Here is a 27,773-nt window from a genome sequence, read left to right as displayed (position 1 = left end):
TGGATAGAGGTTATCAGAGATAGTACAAACCAGCTTAGTGAAGACCAAAAATCACGATTGCGTGAAAGCTGCAATCTGCTTTGTCTTTTACATAATTGAATAAAAATCATACTTACTGGGTTTCAACATTAAAAAAAAAAAAAAAAAAAGCTACCAAATCTAGCAACGTCATTTAGGTCCATGGGGGAGAAAGAAATGTGAATGATTTTCCAAGCTCTGGATGACAACTGATAGAAAACCTGTATGATTCATAACACCATACACAAAGCTAACCTAAAAAAATAATCATCAGATACTCAAATAATTAAGAACTATTTCATCCAGGATAATGCATAATATAGCACAAAGACAATCTGATACAGTTTCCAGCAGTCACACAGAGGAAGGATTATGTATTATGCACACAGCTGATGTATATTATAGTCTGTAATGTTAACCTATTGACCAATGTAGAAAGATTCAGTCAAATATTCAACAGTAATAACATGAGAGTCAACATTCTACATTCATTTCTCAAGAATTTCAGGCATGGATATTGCAACAGCTTTCTTTTAGTTTCTCCATCTCCTCCACTCCAAACTTCTTAGACATAAAAAAACTATACAGCCGGGGGAAAATAATTTAACACTAACATTAAACAGAGGAAATAAATCAGGAAGTGGCATCAATGAACTAAGCTTAACAAACACGAAAAGGACTTAAGTTTGTAATTGAAAATTGCAGCCAAAAGGCAGATGTTGGGGCTACACATGAAATGACTTCCAGTCATAGAGATAGAAAGCTTGTAAACTCTTCATAACCTTCTTGATATTATGTATACAGTTCTGGCCACCTTATTACCAAAAAAATCACTGAAGTGATGGAGTGAAAAGGAAATAAAGCTACCAAAACTGTTAAGAGAACATGAGTGGGAAAAAAAAAATCAGCTTTTTTTAAAAAAAATAACAATACTTCACAGAACTCTTTCCTATAGAGAAATAAAACTAAGTCTGTAAGAATCAAGTTTAAACTACAGAAAATGTGAGCATGTGCAACGCTGAATACTTGGCAGAGCATGGCAGTCACACTTCAGGCAAGATGCACGATGTGATTGAGAAACTTAGATTCAAAAAAGGCATTAATAGAAACAAAAGAGTAGATTGGAAAGATTTTAACATGAACAAAAGATGGTTACTTACTAACTAACCATGCAGGTAAAGGTTTTTTTTTTTTTTTTTTTTTTTTTTTTTTTTTTTTTTACATATCTGTCATCTCAACACAAAAGAACCTAACTGCAGTTTTCTATCAATGACAGCTCCCAGAGCTGTTTTCAAAGTCTTTCATGTTGAACTTTGTACTAAGGTAGATTTTTGTTCAACGTTCCATTAGTGGATCTCTTTTTATCTTATACTCAAAAATTACTCAGAAGCAGGGAGTCTGGCAGAACTTTTGATTCTTTCCATCTGAAAGTTACTAAATAGTAACTGTTCTGATGCAAGAACGCCAGCAAAACACTTCAACTGATCCCAATGGGTTCTTTAAAAAGCCTCTTATATGTACACAGTGCTTCATCTCCTGTCTTAAACCACATCTAGTATTGAAGTCACCTTTTCTTTTACAATGTGAGAAAAGTTGCGCTGATTACCCAATAAGTAGACAGAAGTTAAGCAGACTCAAACAAAAGAGTGAGAAATACAGTACTGTTCTTCTTTTTTCTACGTGTAAACCTCTAAAAAAGACCTTACTCTTCTGTGATGCCAGGGCTTGCAGCAAAATTATCATTTACTTTATTTTGTAATTAAAATAACACATCTATACAGCCCCATAAACAAATACAGAACTCTACTGAATGCAGAAAAGGTCCCTTCCTTGCCCCAGGTACATGTGTGGTGGCAGTAGCTGCACAGGTGGCACTTGCTGGCAGAGGGGATAGCAGACGGGACAGGCTCATTTGCAGTTCTCATCCCTCAGGCTGTCGTAGGAGCTGCAGAGCCAGTGGAAGCAATACACAAAAAGCCAAAATGTGTGGTGCTGAACGGAAAGATTAATTTTGGAAAGACTGGAGAGATTGGGTGAAAGCAGGGTTAGACTGGATTATTTTACTGCAACAAATGGAATTTATTTCTCTTTTGGCTGTGACTGTTATCAAGAAAGAGGCCCATACACTTAGCCTTTTTGATGGTATTTTTTTCTGAGGCAAGAACTTATAAGATCCTGGTTTTAGCAAGTGAAATCACCTTTCCGCTTCCTTGAAGTTTGCGCCTTTCACTTAGCATCTACACTTTCAGATTTCCAGTTCTACTGAAAGGTAGAAATTTCTACTGGAAATTTCCAGTTTCACTGCTATTTCTTTTCACAGTGATTTCTTTTTCCCCAGGAAGCAAAACAGTCCTTCAGTTATACTACCTTGCACTAATCCTGCACAGCACTTTCTGCCCACAGTTATGACATAATCCCCTGTGAAAATTAATTGACAAAGTAAGGAGAACTGCAAATTTCATGACTGATTCTTAAATATCCTTTAAAATTACACAGACTGTTTAAAATGTAGCCGGAAGAAATCTATACTGTCTCTCTTTTACTATTCCTATTGCTGTAAAATTTAATTTAAAAAGAAGAAAAAAATGATTAAGGAATACAACAGGTCTTCAGTGTGCCAAGTCCAACCCATCAGCCCAACTGCCCACTGTTCAACAGAGTATAAGCTCATGTCAATCGGATGTCAGCAAATATTGCTAGACATAAATTACTGCCACTAAAGAGTTAACTAGTAGGGACATCTGAAAAAGAGGAAATATCTTGATTCAGGGAATGCAAGTTTTTATTGCTCTGCCTAATTCATGGCCACAGATACTGCCTTAGGCTGTAATCTCAGCAGATCCTATAAGGAAAGCATTCGTTCTGTGATGATTTCATGCTTGGACTGTTGCAATTGCCTTCTTGCTGGACACTGTGTTTTCTCTGCACATTCTGCAGGCTATTCAAAGTCCTGCTGATCATGTAATTTTCCTGTAATTGTGCTATTCACACGTGATTTATTCAAATTCATTTATAAAGACCTTCTTTACTGATGTTACAGCACTTCAGCATTTGAAACATTTCTGATTTTTGTTTATCTCCAAGCTGCTTTTTTTTTTTATATATACATTAAATATTTGAGATCTTGTGCTTTCTTTCATTTCCATGCTCAAATGAGAGTCTGTGCTCTTTTAGGTGTCCCCATGCAGAATCTTTCTCCAGGTTTGTCATACCACTGTGTTACTTCCTCTATGGCATGTCCATTACTCCGTGGACATCCTTTCTCCCATTCTATTTACCACTTTGCTTTTGCTCAGTCCAGTTTGTCAGCTCTTCTGATCTTCCATGTCTTGCTCACCCAAACATCCATGCTTTCAGCATTCCCACTTCTCTCCATCTCTTTTTATACTTTTTCAAAGCTCAGCAATGGTAATTTGTATGAGAAATAAACTGTCCCTTCCAAATACAAAATTCCTAAGGCCAGCCAGCCAACTTTCTTTCTGCTTTATCTCATCTTTTTAGGTTATATACTCTCGTGCTGCTCTTAGAATACTCACGATACTGCTAGTTGTACTATCCCAAACACCATGAGACTTCTTGGTTCTGTTTGCTAAGGTGCTTCTTGTGCAGTATGTTCTGCAAATTCCATTGCCATAATGTTTCCTTCATCTTCCTCTCTTTAACATATAATGTAATACCACAGAAAGCGCAGATATATGTATCTTCATCTCTAAAAATCTGTGGAACTACTTATAGGTCCAAAACAGTGGCCAGAGCCAGAGATAGGTTTACAGTGCAACCAAAGAAGCCTACAAAGTGATCCAAAATCCACTACTCAGTCGGGTCCACATAGTTGTTTCTCTATGGATGGATGAAAGTAGACATAAAACATCCTTCAAATAATGTAAACAGCCACCCCGAGAAACACAGAATAAATTGTATTCTGTGTCTACCTGGAGTTAAGCAGTGAGTATAAATCACAGCTAAGGAGATTTAGGTTAGGCATCAGAAAATTCTTCCATAGTAGGGCCTGGTCATAAACACAGGATAAATTGTTCAGGAAGGTAAAGTACTCTTCATCCCTGGAAGCTAGTAAGAGTAGATTAGACAAGGAACTGTCAGGATTGGTTTAGATGATCATGCTTTGGAAGAGGACCTCTCAAGATCCTTTCTATGTCTATTGACTGATTCTGTGAAAATGGGGAAAAATAAAAACACACCTTACTGAGATTACTTGAAATGTTGCACATACTAATAGGAACATCATTAAAAAAGACAATGTCTGTTTTTTATTTTGTCCAAAAGCAGAAACAGTTAAGAGTCAGGGGTTTTTACAGCTGAGGGTAGGAGGAATGCAAGAAGTTTAGAGGAGGAAGGGAAGAGAAACGGTTTGTTTTCACTGTATACAGCCCCGTACCATCTACATTTAGTAACTCAACTGCCTTTAAAACTAAACTGCTAATACCTTCTAGAATTTTATATTCAAGAAACACTCAATATGGTTTACTATGTTACTAACTGCTGAGAAAACCTGCACTTATTACTGTGCTAAGGAAACCTGTGACACAAATAAATAGGATTACACCCTGAAGACGGAAGGATATAAAAGATGACAAGGACCATAGAGCAAGCCAGTGCTCCTTTGTGTAAAATGTGCTGATGACATAGGAAATGTCATCAAATGGAAACACTGCAGGCAGGATTCAGAATAGGCTGTATAGTGCTACATAGACAGGACTGTGGCACTTTAGTCACCAAGGAAGGTTCAAAAGTAAACTCAAAATTCTAATTTTTCAAATCTTATAATTCTTAATCCAATGTCAAAATTCCACCCCTTGCCCTGCAAATGGTTAATGCTTAGACTGGGGTACACTTTAACCTGAACAAGTGAAAAATTAAACAGAATCATAAGGAGTAAATTTATCACAAGTGCAACAGATGTAAGCACTCAAAACTCTGTGGTCTCAGCCTTGACCTCCAGATGCACCACATTTATACCCCTGTAATCTCTTAAGTACAATCAAGGTAACTGGACGGCACATATCCCAAAGATAATCTCCCTAATCTTCCTTGCCTGGCTGAGTAAAATGGTGCAAGGAGAGAAATCAATAACAATCTATGCTGTGAAGAAAAGAAGAGTTCCTTGAATCCACCTTAAAGGGATTTGTGTGACTTGGGAGCCATTCAGAGTGGCGGCTGCTACAGCACAGGTTCACTTGCTGGTGCCATGACACCTCCCAGGAAAGGAATAACCCTACTGCTTCAAATATCACCACTATCTGTATTTCTAACACTAGGTGTTAATCAAATAAAAAGAAAATATGGAGTTGGTAAAAAGCAGGTATAGGAAATTCATACTACCATGAATACATTAAAGACATTCACTTATGTCTAAGGTAATGAGATTTCTTTTTCTTCTTTTATTTTTATTTGTTCCGTGTACTCTCTTTTATCTTGATTACCTAAAACATTTCATTTTAGTGCTTATTTCATAAGATAGAAAAGACATACAGAGATCAAGATAGATGAAATAAGCTTTTTCCACATCATATCTTTTCAGAACTAAATATTTTACTTTCTGAATTGCAGTAGGATACAACAGACAATATAGTTGCTCCATCATTGAGTTTTTGTAACTGGTATGAACAAATGCAGAATCAATGAATGCCTTGTATCAGTTGATAAAAGGAGATCATTATCAATGGAGTTTATTTACCAGTGCTAGCAAAGGGACTCAGAATAATTAAATTGTTCCAAACTGCAACAGTAAAACTAACATGACTTGCAGCAAATTTCTTGGTTTGGTCAAGATTTTTTAAGACATTTTTCACTTAAACTGAAGAATGAAATAGTTCCCAGTTTTACTGTTAATCACATTAGGGAATAACTTAACATCCCAAATAAGAACCAGAAACCAACACAATTCTCTTCAAATTCACGCTGTTCCCGGCAAGGGCAATCATTGCTGCAGGACCTTTTGTGCAATACAAGGGTGATGACGGATGGGGCTACACCCTGCTCCCCTTAGCAGAACTGCTCTACCAGTGGGAGCTGCTGAAATCCTGCTCTGGGCTGAAAGCAACCCAACAGGGATTGCTGCATATACCTAGCAGATCTGGGTCCCCTGGAACACGTTTGCATGGACAGGCAGCCATCTAACAACACAAATGCAATCCTGCTACTCTTGGTTTGATTTTGGTATTTGCTTCCTATGAGTTACTCGCTTCTGATCTAGCTTTAGCAGCAGAGAACAAGAAATCTTGGTAAAACAGAATATAGTTTAAAGCCAACGCAGTTTTAAATCGATAGCTCCAAATTTCCTCTCCTGTTCTGGGGAGCATAGAGGCAGCCTTTGATGCTGACCACACCAACCTGTGACCATTCTGTCTGGCAGCAGTTGGAACATGACTCCTGCCAAGTACAGGAGACAGACGTGTGATTTGACATATGTCACTATCAAACATGCTACAGAAAATCTCTCAACAGCAGGGAAAAGAGCTAAAAAAAACCACCCTGAATTCTGTTCTTTAGGTGGCCCCCAACAGCTCTGTTCTGTACATACATGTAGCTATGATGTGTTACAAAAAGTCAATCTGAAGTGCACTGTAGAGCTGGAGCCTAAAAGAAACAACAAATAAAATGAAGCTTAGAACTTGCAAAGATTGGCTGGAAGCTGCTTTTATCAGCCTTCGACTCACGAGTAAGGACGCCTTGAGATACATCCTTTTAATCGTTTTCTGTATTTTTACTTTGAGGCTATATTTCGACAAATACAAACACAAATGCAAATACAATTAAAAAATGATTTTTTTTTTTTTTTTTACAGATTTACAACATCTACATATCGAAACAAAAACATGAGACATCAACAATATTTTTAATTACTCAATTTGAAAGCACTCATTCTACCTCCACATTTAAAATCACTGTGAAATGCATCTGTGCTGCAAAAAAGGAATATCTGAAGAGCCCAGCGCTATTCCCTCAGGCTAGAGCCTGGGGCTCTCCTGATGTTGTCAGACAGATTCTTGACCAGCCTGCAGTATCTTCGGACAGTTTTTCCTTCCCTGTACACAACCACTGCTCCATCCAGATTTTTTGAAGCTTCATTCCATTCTTTTGAGAAAAAGGACATATAGCCTATTTTAGTCCTGCTCCATATCTGGGTTAGGCAGAATCTAATACTGAAAAACCCTGAAACTCAGTTCTTTGAAAAGCTATAGTTTTTAATCAAACTTTAAAATTTTTCTTTTTAAAAATATTTCATTTTCTTTATCTCCTACCACCATAAAAGTAGCAGCTTCACTGCCATGTCCTAGATGTACTGTGTATATGTCAGTGTCTTTGCTGATATTCTGCTTCTTTGCAAAAGTTCACCAGTAATTTACTGATATTTATCTTTTCCTTCTGTTCAAATTAAACTGAAACATACATTTCTACTGCAGTCTGATGGTTCCCACTGAAATTTAGTGGGATGAAAAATTTCAGAGCTGTGTTCTTATTTTGTGTAGTATCTAAAATATCTGCTATAACGTAAAGATAGCAAATCACTTTTAAAAAAATGGATCATTTACAGAAGGCATTAAAATCACTCACATCTACTGCTGTTCTAATGGATGTCTGGCTTCCAGGCCCTCTTAGTGAAATTCTCAGCTCTGCTGTGTGCAGACACCAAAGCAACTTCTCTTGGAGGCGTCATCAAAATGTTAAAAGGATACAGTTTATTTCGTTCCACTCATCGGGCACTGTCTCAACTAGGAACAACACAAAAACACCCTTTTCCAAATGACGCAGTCATCCTGTTCCTAGCTAGCTATTGACTCTATCCAAAATGAAACCATTAGCTTCTAATTTATTTATTCAGTCAAGCCTGGAGTTAATCTGCTTAGAAGTTAAAAGACAAATAAACAAAACCCACATTTTCCAAGAATTAAAGAATTCAGCATGCAGCACTATTTCAAACAATCCAGACAACATACAACAGAAAGACCAGTGAGTTATGACTGACACTGAATATGTCAGAAATGCACTCAGTAAGATCATATGCCTAGTAAACTAAGCATCCTTTTCACATGGACTTTAAGGCTAAAAGTGATTATTAGATCCCTTAGTTTTCTCTCTTCACTTTCTTTCCAACCAGAGAATTTCCAACTATTATTTCTGCACAACTTACAAAGCGCAGACAGAGCAAATAACTTATGTATGGTTAGAGCAAATCCCCCAGAAAAGCACTCAGTTATGATTTGAAAACTTCAAAACCTTGAATATCTGTCACTTTCCTTGGCACTTTTTCAAATAGTTAATCACCAACACTATTAAGAAGCTCAGCTGAGTTTCTAATTTGAATCAGACTTTCTTCAGTTCCCATCTATGGGTTTCTCTCTCTACAAAAGCACTTTTAAGACTCTTAAGTATTTTCTCCCCACAAGGAGACTTCTTTACTATAATCAAATTGCTTCTTGACCTTCCTTTTCGAAAAACAAATTATACTTTTCTTAAGGCTATTTTTCACTGCACTGATCTTGTTTGTAGGGTGGCCCCACAAACACTACAGAGGTCACAGTGGACTGCAGAAGAGTGGTAGAAATGAATGACTGAAGTGAACTTCTTAAACTGGGTTTGCTGCCAAGGGAAGCTCCATGGGACTGTGATCTAGGTCTCCCACTGTGTGGCTTGTTTCTAGCCCTCCAATAACATTTGCTGCTGTTCTTCACAATGATGCAAGCTTATCTACTGCAAGCATGGATGACTACAAGAACTAGACAATTCATTTAGTTCTTGGATTCTGACAACCTCCGCCCATTTATTAAGATGTACCTCACAGCTCGATCTGAACCAAAATAACACATCCTTTACTAATATAGTATGACAAATATTGATATTTAAATCAGAGACATCTCTTGAAGGAGGTAAAGTCTGCATCCTTCTTATTATAAATAATTCACTTTCTTGAATGCCTGAAGTACTCATCCACATAGAATATGAACTACTGTCTGTAATCATAGCACACGGTGCAACTCTCACAGACTTAAGTTAGATGTTCATCTCCTTTGTGATGGCAGTAGCAGGAAGCACAAACTGTGCTGCAGTAGATTACTGGGAATCATAATGAAACTGCAGTGGAAAGGTACAGATTTGGTGGTTGGAACTAGATGAACTTTAAGATCTCTTGTAACACAAGCCATTCTATGATTCCTGAACAGGCCATGCAAAAGCACGGGAAGAAATGCTTAGCTCTTCCATACAAGATTTCTACCCTTCCATTTCATAGAATCATAGAACTACTTGGGTTAGAAGGGACTTTAAAGATCACCCAGTTCCAACGCCCTGCCATGGGCAGGGACACCTCCCACTAGACGAGGTTGCTCAAAGCCCCATCCAGCCTGGCCTTGAGCACCTCCAGGCATCCACAGCTTCTCTGGGCAACTTGTTCCATTTCCCAACAAATAACTGTTTTGCAACACAAATTAGAATCGTCAACACTTGCACTAATGTGCTGGCGCTTCTTCAGGAATTTTGGCAAAACATTCAAGACTAAGAGAATTTTACTTGTTTTAATTTATTGACAACACATTATTAATTACTGATTTGGGTATAGAGAAAAACAAAGACAAAACAAACAAACATAAACATTTAAACACTTAGGTAAACACCTTTCCTCCCCATATCCAGGCTGAGCTCATTCAAACACCTCTTCTACTGTCTTCATATCCTCAACTTCCTTGTTTCCACTTTGTGTAATTCAGTCCCACCCAACTACTTCAGAGAGGTAATGGGCTGTTGGAGTCATCAGCCGGAAGGTTTCTTTCCTTTTCTTTCCTTGCTTATTCCTTGCTTTCCTCCCTTGCTCCTTCCCTCTTTGTTTCTTCTGTCCTGGCGTGGGTCACCCATAAGCTGCAGTCATCTGGGGGTCCCTGCCACAGCAAGAGTTGCTTGTGGGCTGTAATCTCTCAGGATGCCCACATTTGGAACATTTTAACATTTACATCTGGATATTCTTCTGTTGTTTTCCTAATTACAAATTCCTCCAAGAAAGCATAAAGGGTATGCTGAAGGCCTTAAAACATTGAAATAATTATGTGGAAGGGCTGATATATTTACCTGTCCGTGGCTATCCCTTTCTTTTCAAAATAAATAAACAAACAAACAAACAGTCATCTGCATAATGTTACTGAGAATATAGCCAAATTTCAGATCCTTGTCTAAATAGTATCTGAGGATTTGATTTGAGGGTTTTGTTAATATGCTGTATATTTGAAAGCAGAAGTCTTCAGACCATCACTTAGTTTAAAAAAAAATAAAATGCTAAAACAGCATTTAACAAATCCTTTGCTTTGTAAAAATAACAACAAAACAAGTAAATTCAGTGTACTCCTTTGTCCTTTACTACTTGGGCAGTGAATTAACCAATGCATTTCAAGACACGCAACAGTGATATATTCTAGTTCTCTAGTATGTAAAATGAAGGAATCCTAAAGAATCACATGAAAAGGGACAGACATCATGAGGTCAGGAGAACAATTTCTTGATGGAAGCAAGGTGAACTGTGAGGCCAGATCAGGTTAGCTGGGTTTTATCCACTGAGTCTTTAAAACCTGCAAACTATTTCAGTTCAGGATTGCAGATGCTTTCTAACTATACATAAAAACATGAAACATATTGTGTGCAGTACAAAATTTCAATTGCATCATTCAGACTGTATGTAAATATCTGCCTGTGCTTTATTGCACAAATATAGAAACCTTGTCACTATAAAAATATGCTAGACTGAAGGAATCTCACAAAAAACTCTGCCATTCTGTTAAGTAATTAAAGTCCATATTGGGATTCTTTAATGAAATAGAGACCCATCCACTGCTAAACTTCTCCTATATTACTATTCATGCTTATACCAGAAAACACCATGTGGAATTAAACTGTAATTGATTCTTGAAAGAACACTTGCTCAATATCATTATATTGCCATAGGGTATGTAGCACAGCTTCACAGAAGCAAAGCTCAGAAACTATTGTGGTGACTGACGATGTATAAGCTATCCTATGTTCTTGTCCTCTATGGTTCATAAGCTATTACTTTCCTAGAATAAACATACAAACAGTATGGGAAGAATATACCAAAAATGGGATTTAGAAATCCATTACAAGGAAAAATTATCATTTCAAAATAATGAGGTTTAAAAAAGAAAAGAGCAAAGCTAGTTTACTGTGAAAGTGAAGAAGAAAAATACAGAAGTAGAATGAAAAACATGTATACTTACTTTTGGCAATGCATATTTTGGCAACTTCATCTGTACAAAGCCATTTCGACGGTAAGATACGTAATACTTTGTCCGATTTGCTGATGTTGTCTATACAAAGGAAAAACAGAACCCTGTGATAGTTTATAGTTTATATTAAATGTAAAGAGGAAGCTTTTGGAAGATTTTTTTTTTCACTGGAAGATTATTTTTTTTCAAATCTGCAATTGAAATACATAGCTATTACTTCTATTACGTAGGATTAATTTGCACAGTATGCTCCTAAAATAATAAAAGTTGTGAGAAAACAGACTCCAAATAGACTCAACCCCCCCTCCCCTTCTTTATGAAGAAGAAAGAGATTTAGTTCCCTCTTTTTGTCAATTCAGCTGCCTTGAGTGATACCTGAGACTTCAGCATCTCACTGACCTCAGTCCTTTTGATATCTCTGTACACTGTTCTCCCATTGGCCTTCCACATTTCTGTCCTTTTGTAGAAACCCTGGCAGCAGGACTCACCAGACAGGAGGCAGGGAAGTGGCACACTGGCTGTGAACACCAATACCTCAAGGGCAAGTGGTTCTCCAACAGCACAATTCAAGGCAGTTCATAAAGGACTGAATAACTCATGCTAACATTGTACAAAGAATCCACTGTATTTTACTATTATTTTCTATACAGGATAAAACATTTCCAGTGCAAGATGCTGACATGCAGCATGGAAGATAACGACGCAATTCCCAGTTCATTGGTCAGTCAGTTTGAAAATCAGTTACATGTCCTGAAGACACAATTCTACACTTAAATAGAGAGGTAAAACATTTTTCAACTGCTTTCATGCATGGAACTGAAGACAGATTAGGTTTTACGTAACATACCTGGGGTTTTATGAAGATTTCCACCAAAGCAAGCAAACAAATGCACATTGAAAGGAACACCTGTGTATAACTATTATTCATTGGCACCCATTTTCCCCTTTGTAATAGGCAATACAGTGGTAATTTTAAGACTTTTATGTAATTCCAAAAAAAATCAATGCAAATATTGTTCCAAAGGACCAAAAGAAAGACTTTAAATAAACACTGTTGAAAATATTCATCAGCATTATTTTTTTTTCTAGTCAGAAAAGTAATGCCAAAACCTCATCTGACAAAGTCATTGCCATTGTCATGGGCATAAACATTCTTATTGTGGTTTTTCACTTCCTCTACAAATATGGATCCTGTCTAGTTCAAGCAGTCAAATGAGATTTTACTAAGACAGAAAGATAGAGGAAGAGATGCCAATTTTAGAGGTTAATATGAGCACATCTTCATTCAGGTTTTCTACTTCACCCTCCTATATAAGTCGTAGCAGAGCAAAAGAAGGAAGCAAATGGAGTAAGCTGATGGCTAAATGAAAGGTAGAAATTCAATGTAATTTATGGAAGAAAGGCTTAAAAAATAACCTCATTCAGGGAAGATGCATCTCAAATGAAGATTCATTGTTGATTTCATAATACTAAAAAGAGAGTAAAAAATCGAGGTTTTGCAGTTAATTGCTACTATTTAAATCAAATGGTGTTTGCCACAATGAACAGCATATTTGGCTGTAGGCCATCACATACTTAAAGAAGTATGTGTTTATAAAAGGAACCTGATTTGGAGAACAGCCTATCCTGAAGCAAATAAACTTGACTTTTCTTGGTAAAAAATAAAGTTGATGCATGACAGCAGGTCCACCTGCCTGAATATTTTAAAATTATCAAAGTATTTAACATTGAAATCATTTTCACTCTTTAAACCAGTCTCCTTTTTTGTGGTAGAAAGAATGCGATGCCCTTTAGGAATGTGATTTGTTAAATGATAGATTAAAGCAAAAAGGTCACCATTTATTTAATTACTGTTAAATATCAGTCTTATCCATCTTACAATAGCCTTCATGTTCATTATGCATTTATTTTATGTCACTCATTTTAAATGACTAGAGATGATGCAAGGCAGCAGAGAATCAAAGTTGAAGCAGCTAGTTGTGTCAAGCCCCACTGACATTAAAGGCTGGTCTGTGCTTTCAAACAGCGTCAAAACTTTAATCCTGCTAAAATGACCTCTGAAACCATCTGGCTGACAGTGCAAACTGAAGAAAAGCAATGAGCATTGGAAAGCTGCTGATCTTTATGGATATAGACATACTAAAGAAATTGGGATGAGAATTTCCTCTAAGTTGGTAAAAGTCTGTGAGCAGGGACAGGATTAGCCCTGCAGACTGAAACGCTCTGATTCACAGCCACCAGGTTAGGATGGGTGAGTGATGCCAGGGGCCGTACGACTGTCTCAAACTCATTTTTGCACAGATGACTCTGAGACATCTTCTTTCTAGCAGATATTGCTATGATATCAAGAGCAGCCCCTGGTCTGATTATAACTTCCATAGCAATACTTCAGCCTAGCTAAAAAATTAATTTTCATTTGGTTTCAGAAGATGCACAGCTGCTGTGTGGCTTCACTGGAAATGCCAAAACTAGTGTCCTGCACCATATCACAAAGGTGGCTGCACTTCACATATGACTAAAGAATCCCAGCAATACCTTCTATCCCTCTGTAATATGGACCTGGCTAACTGTAAACCAGTTAAGCAACAAGAGAGATTTATTGTACATACTGTGATTTACTGCAGTAGGTCTGAAAGGAAAAGACTAGAGATGTTTCCCCTTTATGTGGGAACTAGAGAATGCTACCCTTTTATGTTTATATCTCTTTTACTAGCATTAATAGGTCTCAAATCAACAGAGACTATGTTACCAATGGCATAGTTTTGCAGAAGCAATTGTCTGTTAAATTCATGCATACATTTCCAAGTTGGACTTCCATTTCCTGTTTGTCCATGCCTGCTACGAGATAGAACAACAACAGCTCCAGATGCAATTATACAAGATGTCTGGCAATACACAAATGTTTGAAGAGGAAGCAGTCTGTGTTTTGCTGAGTGCAGCAGTCTGGAACCGTACGTGGTGAGATGCACTTTTCACCACCTACAAACTCGGAAATGGATTTTAAAGCATGCCTTGTGGGAGCCACAGATAATAATAGCTTTGAATAAAATGGGTGCCACAAGTTCTAGACCTGAGCTGAAACATGCCCACTCGAATTCAAAAATTTTTTTTCCAAATCCATTTTGCTGTTTCTGTGTGGGTCCTTGAAACTTCTGCGTTGACCAAGAGGAGTGCTGATCTTTCATCTCTATCAATTTACAAATCCTTTTGGAAGGAACAACCACAAGAGAGGAAAGCTGCAAAAAAAGCCAGTCTAATGTACACCAAGACAGTGGTGTGGAGAGCTATCCACACATAAAGCTGCCTTTCTGCAAGAGTCAATAAACAGACAAACCTTACGACAAGCAAATCATATCAAAATAAGGGAAATATCATAGCCAATCACTGGGGAAAGTACACGTGACCTCATAGGAAAATAAAAAAGTAAAAAATGGATAGGATATAACATTTCTTTGAGAAGTTTGCAGCTCTGGCAGACTCAAATCACGATGACTCCCAAACACTTGAAATAATATTTTCAGCTAGGCCTAAGTTGCACTTGGTTGGTGCCATAAGGCTGACAGAGCTCCAGCCCAGGTTTGTTCATGCAGGTTTTCTAGTTTGGGAATGAAATAACCCCAATGTAATTTGGGTCATCACAAGTTGCTTCCAAGCTATGGCCATTCCACACTTCTGCTTCCTAAGCACAGTCATGTATCTTCTTTCCCAAAAACACCTCTTCACAGGAGAATCCATATGAAGAAGTTGAGCCACTACTCTGCTAGTGGCTTCCCTTGGATGCTCTTCTTAGGAAATCTTTTCATGGTATGCAAATATGGAAAGGACCCACAAAAAGTAACCCCAGAGGTTTGTGTTCTGCCTAACATCCAATAGTATTTATAAAAAGTAATTTTGAACCACATAAGCCATTTGAAAATAATTAAAGCTAGGTCAGTGATGAATTAAAATCAACTGGATACACAAGCAACCAGCTGCATAAATTAAAGATTATGGTTTTTTTTTGTTGTTGTTGTTGTTCCATGTAAATATTCATAAATCATCATGCATACTCTGGAACAGGTTTCTCCATGCTCCTAAATTACAGTGCTGCTGTACTGTCTAAAATTTTACTTCTGAATTTTAAAATGGGTTGTCTCCCCAGAAAGTGGCTTTACCTGAAGAAATATGTAGTCATCCTGCACAGTCAGGGAATCCCGATCAGTGCTACCAGCAAACTGGACTGTCATTGTCTTATCAGAGCAATTTTGCATCTGGCAAGTGATGTAGCGATAACCTGAGGGAAGAGAGACAGAAACATTTGACAGGGCTTTGAAGGGAAAAATAAACAAGCAGTATAAAATGTTATTCCTGTAGGGAAAGTGCTGCCTTTGCCAGTCGAGTTAGTTGTAATATTATTATGTTAAGCCTTCGTACAAGATTTTTTCAATTTCCAATGTACTGAGAATACATTAACTGCCTACAGTTCAGATCATTCATGGGCGGTAGCCTGTTCTCCAAATTTTGCTGGTCCAGAGAGATTAGGGATTAGGTGAATGAGACATTCATAGGTGGGGATAATAGAAGGAGCCTCTTTTCTCACTTAACCTATGCACATAGCCAAATTACTCATTTATAGAAACTGCAGCCTTACACAACATAGCTGAAATCAATAGATCAGCCCCAATATAAAACTGTGATGAGTGACAAGAGAATCAGACTCAGACAGCATATGGAATTTGAAAGGCTATATTCAAAGCCCCGTAGAAAAGTTAACACACAGTATTAGAACTGCTTTGTTGGGCAGGACTTCTGTACTAAGAGTTAATACCTTGTTGAAAAAGCCTGCACTGATTTGTACCAGTGGAGGCTATGGCTGCTCTCTTCCTGTCCAGTTAGCAATGGAAAAGGAATATCTTTTCTGCCTGGGTAGTTAGGAGAGCATTGCTGCATCTTTGATGCAATCTGCTCCTATGAAACACGGAGAGGAGAGCCAATATCATATCTTAAACCAGCTGCAGCCCAACAACCTTCTCCTAGATTCAAGCCCTTGTATAAGCTCACCCTTCGTCACAAGCCTTTGAACACAAACTATGGCTGCCATTCCCAAGTGCAGTGAGAAAATAGTTATATGAGTGACCCTGCGCTCAGATCACTAATGTTTTCCATGCTCCAGATAACAGTGTGAAAGAGCAAATAGTGCACCCCCACGCATGTCCTTCATTACTTTTGCAGTGATAGGAAATGCATTCCATACTTTATGGATTTTTTATTAGAAAAGGCCAAACCAGTGTGCTAAATACAAATATTTGTTTTATAATCCAGATCTGTTTAAAAGGCAGCTAGAGTCATTCCAAGTTCTCCTGCTTATTTCCAAATCATCACCACAAGGATATTTGAGCAAGCACAGCAAAGGGCCCTCATAAAGTCTTTCACCTATTTATAGTTCACAGGACATATATTTTAGTGCTTTATCAGACAGGTAGTACAAAGATACTGTTTCCACTAAAATAAATAGCAATGCTTGTATTGACCTTAAGTGTGGTTAATTGAGAACCCAGCCAGGCAGTAAACATTTCATTTTTTTCTCATTTTCTGCTGTTTCTCTTAAATTACATATATATATATAATTACACATATATATAAAATAATAAAAAATCCATCCAGCTCCTAAACAAGCTTCTTACAATGTCTCTACACAAAGCAGCTGATGGGGCTGTGAAGGGCTCATATCAATGATAAAAGATTTAGGGAATTTGTCATCCAGGTTTCTTGACTTTTTTTTTTTTATAGGGCTGAAAAAAAAAAACACGTTCAGGAATCAAGGAAAGTCAAACTGTGCATCCTTTACAATTAATTAATAAGACTGCAAAGGAGCTTAGATGACCTGATTCAAGGAGTTAGATCATCTTTCAAGAGTACAATTGGCAACAAGAAACCATACAAAGTTCATCACAGTGACTCTACTGCATCACATCCTGACTGCTGATCTGCTTTTTCATTTATTTTGAAGTCTCAGAGTCTAGATGCTGTAACATGAGGAAATTCTGGGAGACAGTGGTTAGTTCAGTAGGACTAACATATGCAACGATTCACTTTAACAGACACTTACCCAGCACTACCACTGCATTGCCAGTTTTATTCGCAAATCAGGAAAAAATGTTCAATGTTTAACTGCCAGAACAAATTGCACTATTAATGGAAGTTTTCAACAGAGCATAGCATCTTGATGTCAATTCATTTTAGAGTGGAAAACAAGTAAATTTTAAATTATACTATAGTTTTATATAAAAGGACAGTTTTAGTGACTACAGATAAACAGAGCAAGAATCTGACTTGTACTTCTGACTAAAAATCAATCCAAAAAGTACTCTCTAAAACAAAGAGAAATACTATACCCTAGGGAATCAAATGATAACATTTTCATTTGCATACCTCCACTGGGGTCCTGGATTTCCATATGAACTAAATCAGGGTCTCCATCAACTCCAGCAACGGCCCTGAGAACATAATATAATCAAGTTATGCAGAGCCAGCTACAGAATTGTAATTATGTGGATGGAAGACAAGAGAGGATTTCATGCTAACCAGCTTTAACATTCTTCTAGCTGGGAAATTAAAATAAACCCCATTTATAATGTCATATTACTAACATTAGATGGAAACCATTTTTTTCTGTACTTGATATTATGTTTTTCTCCTTAAATTTATTTAAAATACCTCTTACTAAAATACGCATACAAATAGGATCCTAATATCAACTGGAGAAAAGAACCAAAATAGTTATGAAATTGGAAACAAAACGTTATAATCGCAAGTTTATACATAAATATATACAGCTACATGTGCACTCATATTTACTGGCAAGTTTTAGAGCATCTTTTTACAATTACCTCTGACATTTGAGATTACAAGGCAGATTTTGGGCTAGAGAAGACTTGGATTCCATTCTTATTAGAAATACCTTAAACTTGACACATCCCTTCCATAACTAATTGATATGTCATTGGTAAGTATATTCAAAAGAAGAGTAGATTCTACTTTGACAACGGAAGAAAGTGAAAAATAATTTTGAGAAGGATATCCTGAGAAGGAAATTCAGTCAGAATTGATCAAAGCACAGCTTAACTTTGAAAAAGTGCACGGGGAATACAGGCTGATTTTCTCCTAATATCTCCCATGTTAAATATGGTTAGCCAAAAGATGAGCTTTCTACCCTCAGGGCTTCCATCCCAACCTAGGGACAGCAGCCACAGCTGTGCTTTTTCCTGGCTCTTACATTGCCATTAGTCCGGAAGATTCTGCAGAGATAGCTTGGAGATGACACTCATGCTGTCACAAAGCAAAGCAGAATCCATCCCCACTCCCATATAGCTACATTGCTTTTCACAAGGCTCTTCACTGGCAATGTGTGTCCATCGAGTCAGTAGATGTGAGCTGAAGACATGCAAAGGAGGTGCACTGAGTGACAAAGTGCATCTGGACTCATATACTAAAAAACCTCATTACAGTACTTAGAGAAAATGATCATTTTGATACAATTATTAATAATCAAATGCAATAAAGTTAATACTTTGGATTGAAATTACATCATTGTTTAATGATTTTAATAACATTGATTTATGAGGAGCGGCGAAAACTCAGACTCAGTAATTGGTGGCTCCTTGGGAATGCAGGCCAGGGGGAAGAGGCTGGATGATTTCCACTGCTGCATAACAACCAGAAATAATCACATTGCTGTTTTTTCCTAATAAGATAAATGATCAGTCTGAATAAGGAAGGGGAGGGGGAGTGATGAGCTCTGCCAAGCCTTGAGATGTGAAGGAAACTTCTACCAGGAATTTTTTAGTAAATGCATGGAAAAGTCCTGCATTTTCTAAGAAATTGTGTCTCTGAAACACAAACTATTAGAGTATTTTGGAGACAATACATTAAGTCAGAAAAGCTATTATATTCACTGAGGTCTGATAAAAGTGTATCTGAACAGGGTGGGGGTGTGGGGAGATCTGTGGACTACTTTTTGCAGTGTACATTATCTATTACACTATCTACTTCTAGATATTCACGACATACCAAATCAAACCTTCTATTTACTTTGCAGTCAGCTCTTTGAAGGAAGAAAATTATGTTTGTTGAATACTTTATCTTTTGTTCTAGACCTCGTGCAGCTGAACTACAAACTAACAGAAACTTTAGGCTTGAAGTTTTTTGAGGCTCAGCCTGACTTGCTGATTGGTACCAATAATACAGCTTTGGGGTACTTGTGAAAAAAACTCTTCTGTCTATAACTCATTACACATGATTTCATGAGCACAGTTTGAGATATACGTCAATACCTTTACACACTTCTTTCAATAGCTCAGAAGTGAAAATGATTTGTCCATCATGTTCCTCCTAACAGCGGCAGCTGGCACAAGTAGAGTCTAATCTCATTTCCAGTGTAATCATTTAGTGCAAGAGGTTGCAACTGATTGGTGTTAATGAACACCACATGCACACAGAACATGAAAGCTTCCAACCTGGACTACATCTCTCCTTTAGATTTGTATTTCAGTAGGTGTGAAAAAAATCACAAGGAAAGTTCTTTTAAACCCAGTCAGGAAAAAGTAATACGTCTTTCCTCCTGAAGTTCAGACATTTCCCCTATTCCCCCTTCTGAAACTATGCTTCATTAAACAGGAGAACAGTTACTTCCAGTGGGTAAGTCCTCTCTTCTTAAACCAGCTGGATCACCTCCATTGACTACACAGAAGGTTTAGGGTGACAACTCCACGCTGCAGTTTGACAACCATTTCTACTCATTGTTCTACCAGATTAAGCCACCTCCTTCCTGTGTTCCCAGTCTTGCCTCTCCGCCACCACCTCAGTTGTCCCACTGAACCAGTCAGGTCCCAGTGCTTGTAACTGTCTAATTTAAAGGTAACCCCACAAAGACAGAAGCCACAGAGCTGCCAAAAGAAATTATCATTAAGCTATACCCATAGATACCTCACTTTCGATACATCTAACGTGTGAGATGTACTCTTTAAGTGCAGAGTTTATCCATTCTGAGAGGCAAAAATTAGGTAAATAAAATAAGGAAACAAATTCATTTTTTCAAAGCCAGGTTTTGTGTTTTATATTACTCCAATTGTACAGATGGCTCTCTGTTTACTCACTGAAGACATTAAACCCTCAAAGTCTACTTTTGAACATCAACTATAGAGCAAGTTTCCCAACTCTGAAGTCTTTTAACCTATTTTTGCAAACACTTAGGAACAGCCCTTTTTTCTTTCCTTGAAAAAAAAAAAAAAACAAAACACATCTATTACGGCTACTAAGAAAATCTTCAGAATGGACTATAGCTAATGCAGAGAACTTGAAGCAATATCCCTGAAGAATAAACTAAGAATAAACTAATCCATTCAATTCAGTGAAGTCCTCTGCCAACAGTACTTTAAACAGCAATATTGTTATTTCAACTGTGTTTAAAGGATGAACCAAAGGAAAAGGTGTATCATACTATCAAGGCTAAACAGTCTCAGTCCATCTGCTCATGCAATATAGCTTTCCTAAAATGATGGGCAAAAACCATACATACAGTAAATGATCCACTTAAAAGGAAGGCTCAGTTATGCTTTTTCATATTGAAGGAGAAAACTAAGCTTTTTTTTTTTAAATATATTTTCATGTGTAAACGTATTGCTACCACAAAATAGATACATCATACCAGTGTGAGGATTATGTCCATGCATCTATTCACAAGCACAGCTCACTGCTCCTGAGCCACCTTTAAGACAGGATCTCTTTCATCTTACAGACGCAATGGAACCTTGTAATTCAACAGCTTCTTCCTTTTTTGTTGTAATTTCAACATCAAATTCTATTTTCAAATAGAAACTTAAGCTTTCAGTACAGTACTTTCAGTACCAAGAGCACTTTCAGTACAACGAGCACTTTCTTGGAAACTATTTTTTCTCAATTTCAGTTTTTAAAACACGCACTTAAAATTTCCACTGGAGAAAAAAAAAAAAAAAAACCACTTTAATTTTAGATCAGACAAATTTTACTGTTCTGGTTAAAGCAAGTGCAACATGCCAGCGCTTCAGATCGCATTACAGTGTGGTTACAACACTTCAAAATGAAAATAGACCGACTTGATTGTAGGGTGTTGTGAATATAGGCAGCCTCAATATGCTTTTTCCCTTTCCTGTGAACACAAGTTCCCATCACCTCCCTTGTGCTAGCATTGGTACTTGTCTGACACCATGTTGAGCCCCTTGGGAAAATTAATTCAGCACAATGTAATTTGGGGAATTTTTGGAGGGACTGGTTTTCTGTTTCTTAAAACATCTCACCATGAAGGCAGTTGAGCACCAATCCTGCAGAAGAAAAGCAGCACCTTTGGGTGGTGCACTGATGCAGAGTTGCCATGGTGCAGCCGTTGTGCATGTCTGAATTTATTTATGTCATAAAACTCATAAAGATGCACCTAATCAATTAAAGTGCAAAGGAGAGAAAAATCAGGGCACTTTTGTTTCCATACACAAGGCAGGGCTGAATTTGGTCTCTTGAGGGACACTACAGCTTTTTTTTTATGTATATGTTGCACGAGACTTTAGAGAAATTCCAAAAGATTAGATTTTTCATGACCTTCAACCTTTCTGTATTAGTGCTCCACCAAGACATTACACCAACTTGATCAGCATTGCATCAGCATAAAATTGGTGCAATGGACTAATAAGACCTCTGCATCCATCTTGGTCTGTGTATAAATATATACTCCATGATACAGCCATTTAAAATTTTATATTTTTAAATGACAATGCTAAAATTCTAAGAATTTAAAATTTAGAGTTCTCTGTTAAGAATGCAAGTTAGCAGACATTTGGCATTACTTTAATAACAACTTTGCTTTTATTCAGCTCTCTTCCTCACAAACTGCCCCAGTAATTTCTTATTCCAGTTGTATGCAATACTAAAAAAATATCAATGCTTACCTAGAATTTTATATTTATGTAATATACATGAACAAAAATTACCACTGCTGTGTAATAATACATATTGCAAAATGTGTATTGTAAGCATCAATCCCTTACGTGGTAATTATTTCATATTTTACTTCTGCAGCATGGCCTCATTTTGTAGAGGAGCAGTTGCCTGTGAGCACTAATCAAGTAGAGTCCGCTGTAGACATGTGTCTCCTCTCCTTCCAATATGTCCCTTCGTTGTTAAATATTCGATCCAGTTCACTTGGATGGATATTGATGAAGAGATATCTTCAAATATACCATCCAAATCCAAAACCAAATCAAAACAAACTCGCTTGCTGATGTGCCTTAGTCTCCAATGAAATGCCATCTGAAAACTTGCACGTCTCCTCTATCTGCCCTCTTATCATCCCTTAAAATGAACTTTACCCAAAAGGTAACAAGTTCCCACTTTACACTGACTGATTTCTAGTGATTCACATCATTGGTTTAAGGGTACTGTCTTGCTTAGAAAGCAAGTCAAAAGCATGTAGATGCTTTCTCTGAGTAGCTTAAAATGCAATTGACTCTTAGCAACCTGATTACTCAGGGAGACAAAACCACAATTTGATTTATATAAGCTAAAGTTAGTAGATTACAACTGATTTATGTTTCAGGCCTTGCCTTCTTCACATCTGTTTGAAAGATGCACCTTCAATGACTCAGTCAATGCCTTGCACAGCCAGTGTGTGCTGCTCCTCATTTCCTCCCTATTCCTAAACACTTTTTAATAAAAACATTTTTCCTGCCACCCTTATCTGAACAGCAGGGCCAAAGTGGTTTGTCATCCCCATCACCACCCAGATAGGAATAGAAACAAATATCATCCTGAATGCTTAAGTCAAATGTAAGAATGACTGCCCACGCAGATCCCTGGCTTCCCACACAAGAGCCTTTCACACAAAATTCAATGTTAAAAGCTCAATGAAATCTTCTTTCCATTTCTCTCTCCTTCAGGGCATAACACCTCTAAACTCCACTCTTTCACCTGACACTCAAATAGGCAGGAACTCGCTACACTTGACATTAATGGCTGCAGCAATGATTGATTGCTCATGTGGGATTTCATGATAAGAACAGAACTTTGGTCCCTGGAGAACAACTGCTCTACCCAAATACACTCATCATTTTTTATTTTTATGTTTTCACCTCTCATGAAAACAGAGAACCGATATCTAAAAATAAGAGTAATAGATACCTTTCACATCAGATCCACATATTCTAGTGAGCTGAGGATAAAACATTTTTAAGGCTCCAGACAAAATCATAACGAAAGTATGCTGGGCCTAATTCTCTGGTAATTACTGCTTCAAGACTTACTGTCCTGGGGTATATTTGTGCTGGTGTAGACAGTGGATTCACAATCTGTTCTTCTCTTATGTATTACTAAGCTCTACTTTGAGAAATCAAAAGGGACTTAACTGGTGCATAAGCCTTAGGGACTGAAAAGAATAGCAGCAGAGGAATCCCAAACTGCAGAATTCTTTCTTCTAGACTATTACCACATAATATACTTTTTTTTTTTTTTTAAATGGGCTTGATATATAAAACCAATTATATACCCTGTGATGTGTGGGTGCTTAGTGTTTTGCTGGGACAGGTTATTCTATTTCTAAAGCAAACTATTTGCATATGCTCCAACAAATATGATAAGAACTGGAAAAAACTACAAGGATTAGGCACTACAACACCGCTTCAATAGAAATATTCACATCAGGACAATAATGCACGGGTGGTTGTAGTTTATAGGCAGAAGTAAAACTGGTCATGGTAACCAAAATTTCTTAATTTTAATGCACAAGAATTTGCTCAAAATTCAAACTTTTCACAAAAATAATTTGAAACTTCTCAACTAGTATTTACAAAAAAATTAAACAGTTATTTTCAAGTGCAGGTACAAAATGAAATATTTTATTTTGAATTATATTGAAACTTAACTGATTTTCTGAAGTTAATTTCAAATCTACATTTCATGATTTTGCTTTGAAATTAATTAAAATAATTTATTTTCAGGATTTTGATATGGAAGTTTACTGAACAAGTTTTTGTTTTATTTTCCCATATATTTTGATTCTTCATTTCAACTTCAATGAGAAAACAAATATAGAAAAACAAAGAAGTTTCTAGAATACGTAAGTTTTGCAACCATCTTTACATCTGCAGCCTCCCAAGCCCGCCTAAGCTGCTCTGGGAAGAAAAACTGCTATGAAGGATTAGTCAACTTTCCTTTCCAAAAGTATAAATGAAACAAATTGGGAAAACAGCTTGGGGGGAGACGGAGGAGGGGGAGAAAATGCCACACTAAATCACAGACGGGATGAAAATATTCTGTGCTGCTAAAATAGAGATGATAGTATATACTTTCCAGTGATATCAATAATCTTTCCATTAGTTCCACTATCATGAAAGACCAAATTCCATATGTTAGAACTGCAAAAACACTTACGGGACAGTCCAAAACATTTGAAAAAGCACATAAAGCTTCGAAGATTATTTAAATATATTGCTTAGAAATCTATAGTAAAAGATCTGCACATAAATAAACTACCCAGTCCCTACTGACCTTCACACAGAATAAATATACAAGACATTGCATTAAATTCATTGCATTCAGATTTTCAAAAAAAAAAAAAAAAAAAAGAGCTTCTTCAGGAATTGCGTGAATATCTGGCTTCTGCTGGAGGCACAGGATAAAATTGTTTTTAAAAAGCACAGGAAAATATTATGATGGATAGATGGATATCTGTATTTACCAGGCTGAAATAAAAATCTTAGGCTACGTTATAAACTTCTATGCAGTGCCAAAGCTCCATTGATACCAGAGAAGTAACATTTGCTAAAGGCCTGCCCAGTGAAATGTTCTCAGCACAACCAGCCAGTATCAGCAAGACACATGCCCTGATTTAGAGAGATATACAATTAATTTGAATTAATTTCACCTATCTTTAACATATCAGATGTTACATATTGCCAAGAAAACAATACTGGACTTAGTAGAGTGTTCCAGTAGCCAAGGTCTGACGACAAATCGTATGCTCATGGAAAACTACACAAATATTTGTTTCTATTCAGCACTCAGATAACTCAGGTGATGAAGCCCATGATGAAGGGTAGAAAGTTTCATATAATGCTACAGTAACTTCCACAGGAAGGCTATCATGTCCAACCCTCCATTCACAGCAGATTCTTTATATATTGCAACATCACACATTATTTTTAGAAGTATAATATAGATCTTTATTTCTATGACTCTTAATAAGTTTTAGAGAAGGATCATATGGTCATGATGCAGTGCTAAATATCTGCCCCCAGATTTTTGCTGTTGATGGCTGATACAGTTCTTGAGAGAAATCAGAGAGGTCTCTCCACTGAAAAGGGGAAAACAAAGCCCAGAAATTATTTCTAATGTTTATAAACATACACATTCTTAGAATTTATTACTCTTCTCTGAGATGAATGTGACATTTATGAACAAACTTTGTTTGAAGTAATACATAGCAGTTATTTCTGCCAAAGTTCTGGGACATTTTCCCTGATTGTGTCTGAGTGATATAAAGAAGCATAAGGATTCTGAAATACAGCAAAATACAGACTTAATAATGTTAAGCATATACTTGCTTGCTTTTCTTCAAAAAGCATTGACAGCTTGAGTCAGAGCAAAACCGACATGTATTTCAGTGGTAAATTTTCATAATTTCTGTGTCCTACGTACACCCAGGATTAGACAAGAAAAACATCATTAAACAACTTTTCAAGGGAGTGGATTCTGCTGTTCTTCCTTAACTGTTAGCAACTTCAACAGTTTTCAGACTGAATGCATTTCAAAAGTTTATTTAATTAGAGACCGAGCTGCATACCCTCCTGATTTACACCCTATGTAATCTTCATGATGACACTTCCCAACCACTGTGTAACTACTAAGTGATTATACCACTTGCATGATAGTTGAGATACATGTAAAGCATGTTGCCTGTAAAATTCCAGCTGCTGAGTGGCAGTAAGTTCTGCAGAAAGCCTATATTTTGCAGGAGCAAGGAGGCAGAAAGTATCTGGCTGACTCAAATATTTCAGCAGAGAAGGCTGAGACAGACTGGAGTAAATCAGATAGGTGTTACTACAAACAAACCACAGGCTGTTTTCCTATGGAAAAACATAGACTGGTATGGGCAGTAAGTAGGTTGCAGACAACAACAACAACAACAAAAAAGACATTTGGAACTATGAAAAACTCCCTTAATTTTTGCAGGGACAATTCTAAAATTAAAACAAATTCTAGAATTAAAACAAATCAAAAGTCATTTAGAGAACTAAAGTGACTGGCATGTTATGACTAATCCTGTAATAAAAAATACTAATTACTTGTAATAATATGGTTATACACATTCTATATTAATACATTGAAGTAACATGTCAAAGGTGGAATTATCTGGACTTTTCCAATAGAAATCAGATAAACATTAAGTGTGCATATTGAAGACTTTTAAATATAAAATCAATTAAAAACACCACAAAAGTTTAATTTTGATGCAAATGAAGTTATGTATTTTGCAAAATTACTTAATTTGCAGAAAAAAAACAAGACATTGACTTATCCTTCAAAAATGTTGCAATCTGCTTAAATCACTTCCTAAATGTTTTAAGAGACAAGCTAAAATAAAATCATTTGATATATGTGTACTCAGTAAAGTCATATTTTTCACCAGTTTCCCTAATAGCGTAAGTTTACATATGACTCCAGTTAATAGGACTGATTCAACATTTCTTTAAAAAGTTATAGATTTTTCTCTGTTAAAATACTGTTCTCCTTTCTAAAGATCAATTTTACCAGTAAAACAAAAAGCAATTTCATTGGACATTACAGTTGTCTTTAATATTCAGCTCCATAGAACTAGACCTATTAACCCCCATATACACTGATACTTAGCATGATCACTGGCATGAGCACGAATTTGCAATAGTGGATGCAGCAATGCTGACATACTCCATCTGCAAAAGACACCAAAGCTCTTACTGTCCTTAGTACATCTGAAAATATCTTTCTTGATTAGAACAAAATATTTTTGCTCCTCTTTTTTTTTAATTATTATTATTATTTGGAAGATAATGGGCATCTTACCAAAATATATGATCTTTTGAAACTCGCTCCTGCAGAAGAGTCCATTTTTTCCCCAAGTCAATAGATGCGTAAACCTACAAAAAAAAAAAAAAAAAAAAAAGAATAGGTAATAGGAAACTTAATGATATACATTTAACGATATACATCTTAAAAGAGAGGTCCCATGTCACTATTAAAATGACAGATTGCACACCAAAAAAAAAAAAAAATTCCAGGAACTCTCCACGATAACTTTCTATAAAGAACAAAACTCAGTGACAATGTCTTCTTGTCCACCATGAAAACAATTCACAATTCATTTTGGGTCAGATTCTTTCTGACCCCAACAAAGTTACACAAAAGGAAGGGTACAAGGATACTTTTCTTCTCCTTCTTTCCCTTCATTGACAAAACAAGCACAAATGCTCC

At 36.7% G+C, this 27,773-nt stretch overlaps 1 protein-coding gene across 1 annotated transcript in view; it reads right to left on the bottom strand.

Annotated features, from left to right (window-relative positions):
• SORCS2 (sortilin related VPS10 domain containing receptor 2) overlaps nt 1-27,773 on the bottom strand; it is a 542,274-nt gene that overhangs the window by 77,053 nt on the left and 437,448 nt on the right. Inside the window, exons 6-9 of the mRNA XM_050710589.1 lie at nt 27,366-27,439; nt 17,676-17,740; nt 15,419-15,537; nt 11,256-11,345 (exon numbers count right to left, since the gene is read on the bottom strand). Of these exons, the coding sequence (XP_050566546.1) occupies nt 11,256-11,345; nt 15,419-15,537; nt 17,676-17,740; nt 27,366-27,439 (348 nt within the window). The remainder of the gene's footprint in view (nt 1-11,255; nt 11,346-15,418; nt 15,538-17,675; nt 17,741-27,365; nt 27,440-27,773) is intronic.

Source organism: Cygnus atratus, chromosome 4 (assembly GCF_013377495.2).
Source record: "Cygnus atratus isolate AKBS03 ecotype Queensland, Australia chromosome 4, CAtr_DNAZoo_HiC_assembly, whole genome shotgun sequence".
NCBI classification, from domain to species: Eukaryota; Metazoa; Chordata; class Aves; order Anseriformes; family Anatidae; genus Cygnus; species Cygnus atratus.
This window is presented reverse-complemented; position numbering and strand designations above follow the sequence as displayed.